At 35.1% G+C, this 10,158-nt stretch overlaps 1 protein-coding gene across 1 annotated transcript in view; it reads right to left on the bottom strand.

The window, feature by feature from the left end:
- Positions 1-10,100, bottom strand: part of LOC140137722 (endoplasmic reticulum transmembrane helix translocase-like) — a 35,192-nt gene extending 25,092 nt beyond the window's left edge. The window contains exons 1-5 of the mRNA XM_072159485.1: positions 9,845-10,100; positions 4,933-5,022; positions 3,945-4,144; positions 3,633-3,752; positions 3,071-3,179 (exon numbers count right to left, since the gene is read on the bottom strand). Coding sequence (XP_072015586.1) covers positions 3,071-3,179; positions 3,633-3,752; positions 3,945-4,144; positions 4,933-5,022; positions 9,845-10,099 — 774 coding nt within the window. The 5' untranslated portion in view covers position 10,100. The remainder of the gene's footprint in view (positions 1-3,070; positions 3,180-3,632; positions 3,753-3,944; positions 4,145-4,932; positions 5,023-9,844) is intronic.
- Positions 10,101-10,158: the final 58 nt, after the last annotated feature.

A 10,158-nucleotide genomic window follows, 5' to 3' on the forward strand; every position in this document is an offset into this window, starting at 1 on the left:
CTACTTACTTGTCACCAATGCGCGATAATTTTTGAGAAAAATGCAAAAATAGGCCAAATAATTAGCCAGGGGTGTAGTACCCCCTTAATTATGTTTGTACTCACTAAGGTAGCATTGTGTGTGAATTTTACAGCCGAACTAAGTGCTATTCTTTTTTATGGTCATTTTAGTGACTAAAATGGCCCAAAATATTGCTGTCCATTTCTAATCATCACCCTCATAGACTTAACATGTAAAATAAAAACGCCCATAAAAATTGAATAGCACTTAGTTCGGATGTAAAATTCTCACAAAATGCTTTTGAGTGATTACAAAAATAATTACATACTTTTAATTCAGGGGCTAGGTGGAAATTTTTTATTGTATTTCTTGTGCAATGACATATAGGTCCTTTCACAATAAAATGTCCATCTGAAACAAAGGTGGCCTTAGGAACAACAGCATAGCCAGCATTTTAGTGTGCAGGAGTAAAGCCAAACTCTGTCCCCATTTGTCAATTTTTGACCTTTTTCAGTCATTTTAATGACATACTCCGATCCCCATCCCCATTTTCATCACTGGAAATTTCTGTGTTGGGGATGCAACTTTCCCCTAGCTCCCAATGCCACTGCTCAGGAGGGAGGCAAGGTGCTGAGGTTATTCTGCATATAAATTGTTAATGAATAATAAATAAATGAATGGGCACCAAATATCTTCAGGTATAAACTGACAGGAATATTAGCAGTAATAAATATTGTCTTTAGGCATGTCCACACAGAGGAATTTTTGCTTGAGCAAAGCGGTTCTCGGACAAAAACTTGGGGGGGAAATCTACCATGTGAACGCTCTCAAGGATTCCAATTACTAAGTTTACCCCAAATTTATCTGTGACTGTTAATTAGTTAAATAAATGTAGGCTTCAAGACATCCAAATTGCACCTGCATTGCTGAAAAGCCACCCAATTTTTTTCTTAACCATCTGTTTCTGTGGGACAGGAAATTGTTGGAAGTCTCAGGGAAAATCTTCAAAAGTTACCCATTTGGGCTACCAAACCATGAGCTTGGCAACCCTGATTACTTTGTCCTTGTCAAGCACTTGAACAAACACTCTACTGTTGACAATAGGTTTTAGAGCTTTAGAATTTTACAATCTCACATAAAAAATAATTACTATGTAAAACTATCCTCACAAATATCTGAGAGGTCTCTGCAAAAATACACATGCTCCAAATCTAAACCTCCATAAAACACAGTAACATCATTGGCAAAGCTAAAATGTAAACATGTAACAGATGACTTATATTGCTTAAAACACCAAGGTTAAACCTGGTGTAGCATGTAAGAAATCTAGGAATGAGATTATTCTTGTGAAACTGCACAATTTTTTTCGTGACAAATTGCTCGAAAAAGCACACTTCCTGTCCATTTTTCCCAGCAAAATAAGTAACTTTCATGAACAAACTTGCAAAGATCGCCACCTCAAATTACCAGCTCCATTACTCAAACGATGTAGCAAGAGAAAGAAAAAAACATAGAGAAATCCGGATAATGCCTATAGCTACAATTGCTGGCAATTGAGCTAACAAACCATGCTAGAATTTGATTGGCAGATAACGTCAGATGCGATAAATTCTCTTTATCTCTGTCTTGAATTATATTTTGAGAATTTTCTATGTTTATACGTTATTTACTGTTCCAGCATGAAAAGCCATCTTATAATCACTTTGTTGAACAAAGATTAAACAATTTGTAATGTGAACATGATTGTACCACAATCTGATTCAACCATGCTAAATGAAGCAATATTGGAAATTGAGTTAAAATCACTTACCTGAAGTCCTAACATAAAATTGCTAAAATTCTTACATCCCTAGCATGTTGTTTGCAATGAAGTTTTAGAATTATCAACTTTCTTTTGTACATTGTTTTATACTCCATACAATTGCCTGTATCTTAATTTCATAATTGCTCCCTTCAGCCTGGTTGGATCATATCACACCACAAATGGTTGTAAAACGATCATAGAATTGTTTATAAAGATCTGCTTTACAAACATCTGTGATTAAATCTTACAGGATTTTACTTGCTTGCATACATGTAAATCATTTTAACAGGTACTTCAGGATCCACCGCCTCATCCTCTAACTAAAAAAAGAGATTTGTATGCCATGAAGACCTAGGACTACATAATGCCTGTGTGCATAACCAATCTTACAGGTCGTTTGACAAAGACATCATCCAATTTGTAATTTCCGTTTGTAGACATACAGATATTATATATTTTAGCGATAATTTCGTTATAAAAACATTAACATTTTTCTTGTGTATGAAATTAGGTTAATAAATGTGTATTATGTATTACTCGAGAAATTGTACAAAATAATGCACTTGTACTAAGATGTTGATGTGTCTAATGCACCTCCCCCTTCGGGGTGCATGCATGAGACGCATCAAAATCTCAGTATGTATGCATTATTTTGTACAATTTCACTCCCATATTACAAATCATACATACCTGAATAAAGTATGGCTTGATACCCATCTTATTTATCTCAGCCAGATTTACAAATCATACATACCTGAATAAAGTATGGCTTGATACCCATCTTTCTTATCTCAGCCAGATTTACAAATCATACATACCTGAATAAAGTATGGCTTGATACCCATCTTTCTTATCTCAGCCAGATTTACAAATCATACATACCTGAATAAAGTATGGCTTGATACCCATCTTTCTTATCTCAGCCAGATTTACAAATCATACATACCTGAATAAAGTATGGCTTGATACCCATCTTTCTTATCTCAGCCAGATTTACAAATCATACATACCTGAATAAAGTATGGCTTGATACCCATCTTTCTTATCTCAGCCAGATTTACAAATCATACATACCTGAATAAAGTATGGCTTGATACCCATCTTTCTTATCTCAGCCAGATTTACAAATCATACATACCTGAATAAAGTATGGCTTGATACCCATCTTTCTTATCTCAGCCAGATTTACAAATCATACATACCTGAATAAAGTATGGCTTGATACCCATCTTTCTTATCTCAGCCAGATTTACAAATCATACATACCTGAATAAAGTATGGCTTGATACCCATCTTTCTTATCTCAGCCAGATTTCTCAGCTGCTGTTGGACTAAGGTGGCTTCAAATGTCACTAGCATGATCAAGGTGAAAACACTGCAATATGATATACAAATGTTGCAAACTTAGCTCACATATCTATCGTACTTTACAAGAAGTTCACTTTTTTTTCAGAAAGCTTAAAGCCATATTGTAACATTTGCTGAGGACACCTTCAATATTTTCTAAAATTCTGTTTTTTACACGATTGTAATATACTTCAGTAAACTAAGATACCCTGCAAAAATCAAGACTTTAGATGCTGTAGGTGTGTCAAAATCCAAGATTTTGAATAAACCGTCTGAATGAGACAGTTTATAATTACGATGGAAATATTAGTCAAACTAACGCGGGACGTAAATACTCACACATCAAAGGATCGTACCATAGCACAACCGACGGAGTAACACGCTGGTAGTAAATTCCGATTTTTTTTGCCTTACCTCAGTTGTTCAGGTCAAAATTAAAAGGGGACATATCTGACAGTTTCCTGATAAATATGTTACTTACCTATAATACCAGTATTCATCTAGACACCACAATCCTACACAGAAGACTTGAAAGACAAAGAATGGTGCAGTGGCTCTCTCTTTGAATAGCTCTTGAAACTCTGGTGGTTCCATGTTCAACCTGTTGGAGACAATAAAACAAAATATGAGCAAAAGTAAACAAAGTGCCCAATTATATTGGTCAGTACTCGTTTATGAGAAGAGCTTTTGTGAGACCCGAGTCATATGATATACCGTTTTTGGCTAGATTCAAGTCTAAAATTGGGTTGAAATTTCAGTATGTGCATATAAAATTTTTCCATAAAATACTTACTCATTGTCACCACATCTCCGTTTTGCTTTTGTCACATCTTCATCTTCTTGGAAACCTTTCCAGTTTTGGTAATCCTTCAAGGGCAGGTCCACTGGGAAGGCAACCGCCTCAAACCTCTTCTTCTCCTCCGCATCATACATATACTTTGTTTTTTTTTGAAAGTTGAACCACAGCTCCTCTTTGCCAGTTTCATCATTGATCTTATGTTGTGAGAAATAAGGTAATGAAAAGGTTTGTATCTAGTCTCACGGTCATAGAAGATTTTAAATGCAATGCAGAATGTGTGGTTTTTTGTGAACGACTCTTTTAGTTACAATGTATTTGCTGACTTTAAATGATTTTGCTGGAAAATTTCTTTAAAAAAACATTAAAATACAAAAAGAAAGAAAGGGAGGAAAAAATTGGTGTTTTTTTGTACAATTTTATGAATACACATGGGTGACCTGAGACAAACGTAATTTTTTCAACAGGCATAAGAATGCACATTCATGAAAAAGTCTGGAAATTGTCAAAAAAGCTGTAAAAGCGCTAAAATTGTACAAAAACACCTGAAGATGGGCTGAAAATAAATAAAATTGTGGAAATTTTGACATCTCAAAAGACTAGTTCCAGTGTGCATAGGCGTAGATCCCGGGGGGTGGGGGGATAAATCCCCCCCCCCCAATATTTTGCCAGGGGGGATGGTCCATACAATCATCCCCCAATGTTGAGACCTACATATGGGTTTCTGACCAAATTAACCTTATACGCACCAATTTATCTCACTTTTGCACCATATTTCATCAGTTGAGCTTCAAAATGGCAAAATTTTACGCGCGCTTCGCGCCCATTTATTCAGTAAACTTAATCTGTAGCCAAAAAGTGCTGCATTCACTACACTTCAAGAAATTTTGTTTTGGTTGGAAGTCATTTTAATTGTACTGCAATTATAAATTAATTTCTTCTTGTTTATATTGGAAACAAAAGTTTGGAGGACCATTCAACTTACCTTTTCATGATGAAGTCTGACAATTTCTGGGTCTCCATTGTTTGCTGTTGGCACAACTTTCACCCATCTTGCCTTCCGGGGCTCACTTGCCTATTATTACATGTAAGTGGAAACAAAAGTAAAGTCAGCAAATATTATTTTGAGCCAGTGCAAAATCTGCATGAAGGTTGTATTCATCATACACGCATCTTGACTACATTTGCTAGTGCCAGCCTACATACATCGAATGTATGTAGTTGGTATAGGCCTATAAACCATCTCCATACAAACAACGTAATATATAAAGTTCTCCAGCAGAGAGTCTGTACGAAATCTGGATCTGGAATACTTCAAGTCGGCAGCTTCAGCTGGTTACAGTTGTACAATCAACAACTTCAGTGGAATTAAGGTCTAGGTCAGATGTGCACGCAATTAATGTGAGTGTGTGTGAAATATTACTTCATGAAATTGAAATGTGTATATAGGGATAACCATCAAAATTTCATGTTGCCCCTATTGCTACAAAAGATTGTTTTCTGGATAGAACTCATCAACAGAAGTATTTTGGTGGTTAAATGGTCGAAAATCGGTCAAAAATGTTTCGAATTATGAATTTTCAAAGTTTCCCATTCAGTCCAGGTGAACTTTGTTTTCACAACCAAAAATTTCAATGTTATTGGGTTTAATATGACCAATTAGTATGCAAACAAAATCTGAAGTGCCATTGAAGCTCATTGACTCATTCACAACAATAGAGGTATCCACTTCACTCATGTGTGACTTCTAACAAAAGGTGCTCCCGTAGTATTCCTCATTCAAACCAATTCAATGCATGACCTCGGAGTTACCTGCATGACTTTCACGGGCTATTTTGAAACAGTTATGGTTGCACATTCAGGTACTTCTTTTGACAGTCCTAAACAAGGTATAGCCAGCAGTAAGTTGTAGATGGTATAGGCCTAAATATAAGAAAACGTTTAGGGTTGAGATCAGGTGAAAAATACATCAAATGAGCACGAAACTTCACATTTATATTCAGAAAGGTGTCTTCTTTAAAACATGATTCGAAAGGAGTATGGAAATTCCAATGGGAAGCTGGTGATTTAATTTGTAACTCGAGATCCACTTGTTCAATTTTTTAACCTTTTTACAGAGGGTACATGTATGATAGAGGTATTACTGGCAACTCTGCCAAATTACAGCTCAGTAGGCCAAGGTTTTCACCTGATCTTATTGATCTGAATATTTTGTGCCATTCTTGAGCAGTGCTAAACTCAGCCACTGGCAATTAAGCGCACTGTGTGGCGATGGACCAATTTTAACAAAATAAGTTATGTTGCTGTAATTTGCAAGATAGTTACAAATATAATTGGCATTAAGGCAGCTGTGTACTCTAGACATTGTTTCTTTCGCAAAATTGAGTTTTTTTGATATGTTTGTACTTTGTTATGTTTTTATAAATACAAGGAATGAAAATCCAGATTTGTAAACTCCAACTGCAATATTTTAAGGATTTTATTTCACTATTCCACTCGTGTTTGAAATTGAAAAGGAAAGAAAATCTTTGTTGTACCAGCAGGGTACACGTGCGTAAATAACGCATCGCTTGTCGCGTTGCGTATCGCGCAATTTGTTAACGCACAAATCGCTACGCATACGCCGACGCTTATCTGCATGCGCGGCGCATCTTATGGAAACACCACGGAAGCACAAAAACCTAGTGGTCAAATGGCTCCGTTTTAGCTGATAAAATGTGGGTTTTTCAAGTTTTTCCCCGATTTAAATATCAAGTTATGAATGGATTTCGCTCAAACTTCTCAAGGGGCCGTGGATTTACCCGATGTTTATGTAATGTAAGGTAGAAAAATAAAAACTGCCGCATTCTCCTGCGAGATTCGATGAAAGTGCAAAATGTGACCACTTTAAACTTCAACGGCCATTATTTCAATGTTCATTTTTTCAGTAAAATGACGATTTAGGTACACGATAACTCAATAAATACAGCATCTATACGTAAGCAAATATGATCATCGTAAAAAGCATGATCAACTCAAGAAACGGTTTTCTCATTTTTTTATATTTTGGTCTATTTCCGATTTTAGGCATCATTTTGTGAAAATAGGCGTTTGTGAATTTTAAAAAGTTCAATTTGATGCCTTATAAATATGATCAATATCTCAAAAAATAAGGCCAATATCAAAAAAATATAAAAAAAAATGTTTTTGGAATAGAGCCTCAAGATTGAGCTAAAAACAAAATAAAATATTTTGGAAAGAGTGTTTTTTGTTATGATGTACCTAACAAATATTGCCAAAAACTCACTTTTTGTGATTTTCTTCATAATTGTTGTTTTTACCCCAAATCTGTATTTATATTAAGATTTATTGATGTCTTGCCTTCATATAAAAATGTATACTTTTATATGTCTTGCGCGAATAATTACAAAGTTATTGCACTTTTACTACATGCATGTCTGAGAGTACACAGCCTCCTTAACTTACCTAATTTTTACAGAAAATATTGAAAAATAAAAGAATGAGCTCAATTTAGAAATATCATATCTGTGCAAGCTGTGCACAGCTGAGCTCCCTGCATGTCTATGGGAGTGTTCTAATCAAGTTGGTGGTTCATTGGTCATCCCTACTATACATGTAGGTATAGTCAGATTGTCATCACTTTTGTCTACATCTTACCACATTCTAGTTGTATTGATATTATGGGTTCTTAGATATTTTTCTGGCTTTAGTTCTTTGTCACTTTGTGTTGTTTATAATTATCTTTAAAAAAGCCATAACTCACACATACGATGGGTGTAGTGGCAGAACTTTTGAACTAATTATATATAATCCTATTGTTGAGGATAAAAAGTTTGTATATTTGTCTATAGTATCCTTAAAGAAAGTCGGTTATGGCAGCTTAGCATTAATTAATTTACTCTTTTGCTAAACATGGCCAAAACATGGTCAGCATGTTCCATTCACCACCAATGTTACTGTTAAAGTCTAAATCCTAAGGTCTCTGGCAGAGGCGAACAGCACTTGTTTACATTTTGAGAGCATGCACAGCTTAAACTCCGAAACTATCATCTGACAATTTATAACAACAGACCGATGATCTGATTGGCCCGATCAATTACGCGTCAAACCATTGGCATTGTGTTGATGGTCGATACAAAGAGCAAGCAACAAACTACAATATTTTGCTGTACGTATTAACCTTTGTCGAGCACAACATTACAAACTGAAAGTCGGATCCAAATTAAATGCATATGGCACAAAGTTCTTTCATAAAGTTGCACTTGGCAATAATTGCACAACAAATTGGCTTAATTGCACCAGGCTCGCTCAGCAGCCAATCAAAAGCATTGCAACTTAATTTAGTACAACAAGTCATACGGTACGGTACCGGTACCTAGAATTTTTTCTCAATTTGAATTTTATCCTTTCTAGGTATGACTGATTGAGCGATTGTACCATAAAATTTGTGTCAATTCCCAATGTCATGATATATGCGCCACATTTTGAAGGCTCCAATTGCCGATTACATGTACATGGACGAGTCACAAGAACTACAACTACTGGTAACCAGCCAAAGTTTCTAATAAGTTTGTATGATCACCGTATTGCAATTTGCAGATTTGGCTGAATGATATGCCAGCCAGTGAATATTTACTGATTGTGTAAAGATAATAAATAATTGATGTAAGTTTTAAAGTACCACACCCTGGGTAAGAAGTACGGTATAAGATGTGTAATAAATATTACGACAAACCTAGATAATTACATTAATGTAAAAAAGTAGCTGATGTGGTTGAGTTTTGCAAGTGCTATTCAATTGCATGGTGCTTTGGGTTACATGTATTTTCAATGTTATTTGCCTAGATAAGATGATACACATCCCCCTATTTATTTAAATCAGATTTTTTTAAAATTTAAATTGAATTTTTTGACTTTTTTGATTCCAAGAACTGCTATACCCCATGATAAAGTTAAACAAGTACCAGTGGAATGCTAGTCACATGCACAATCCTACCAGGTATTTACAAAAAATCAAAACATGTTTTTACATTTGAAAAATTTTGGTATTTAAATCATGGGAAAAAACCTTTGGATTCTGAACGCTTGATTTCAAGATGAATTTTTAGCAAAAATAGTTAAAATGACATCATAGAGGTGTTTTATTTGTATCCAAAAGTTGGAGAAACATTAGGAATGAAGTAAAACAGTCAATTTAAGAAAGAAATTAACTTACTTTACATTTGTCAAAAATGGTTTTAATTTAAAAGTTGATTTTAAAAATCAGTGAATTGTTTTTAAAAAAAACATCAAGATGATTTATTTAAATTGGTGTGATAGAAATCAAACAACCCTGTCATATAGATCCCTGTACTAAATGCAACTAGCAACTCACTGCATTTCAATGTAGTGAATATCTTTATCTTGATGTCTGTTTGCTGTACAATCAATGAAAAACCCTAGTGCCGTACTATTACGCTGACTTTCATATTCGGCGAGGAGGACGATTTCGACCTCCTGGTTTGTTTACAAACAGAGAGGTAGACAAAAGACCGTTCTGCTTGTCCAAACACTCAAGTATCAGAAGGATGGTCCACAATAGCGTGATTCACGTAACATGAATAGGGATTAAAAAGCTGTCACGTAGAACCATGTGCTTCTATTGTCTAATTTGCCATCAAGATTTCATATGGAAACAGTTCAGACCCAGTACACGATTATGTCAGAAATTAATATTTTGTTCTGGGTCTGATTATTCGGACTAGAAAAACCCCAGGACCCCCTGTTGACGAGTGTAGATTATTATCATTATAAGATACATGATGTACGCCATGTTAAAATATGCTCTCGTCAAAAAAAATATATCTGCACCTAGGAAAAGATTATACTTGCACTTGTTAGATCATGCACATATTTACCTTGCTGCAAGTCAACGAACAGCGAATGTGCACAGACCAATGGCAAAACAAACAAACCAAAATCTGAAGACATCCGATGAACGCTAAGGCTATCAATCCAGCCTCAAAATACTCATTGAATCCATAAACTACTAGCCAGAAATACAACCAAAAACTGTATAAGAACAGGAATGGGAAAACGTAACCGTGAAATATGGTAGGTCGAATATTGTACAAAGAAACGCTCTGAATTTCATCACTCATGGAAGTCGCCATTTTATCGCCGGCTATTGTGAGAGTTTCTAGAAATAGTTTTATACATTTTATTACAGCTT

This window comes from Amphiura filiformis, chromosome 17, assembly GCF_039555335.1.
Source record: "Amphiura filiformis chromosome 17, Afil_fr2py, whole genome shotgun sequence".
NCBI classification, from domain to species: Eukaryota; Metazoa; Echinodermata; class Ophiuroidea; order Amphilepidida; family Amphiuridae; genus Amphiura; species Amphiura filiformis.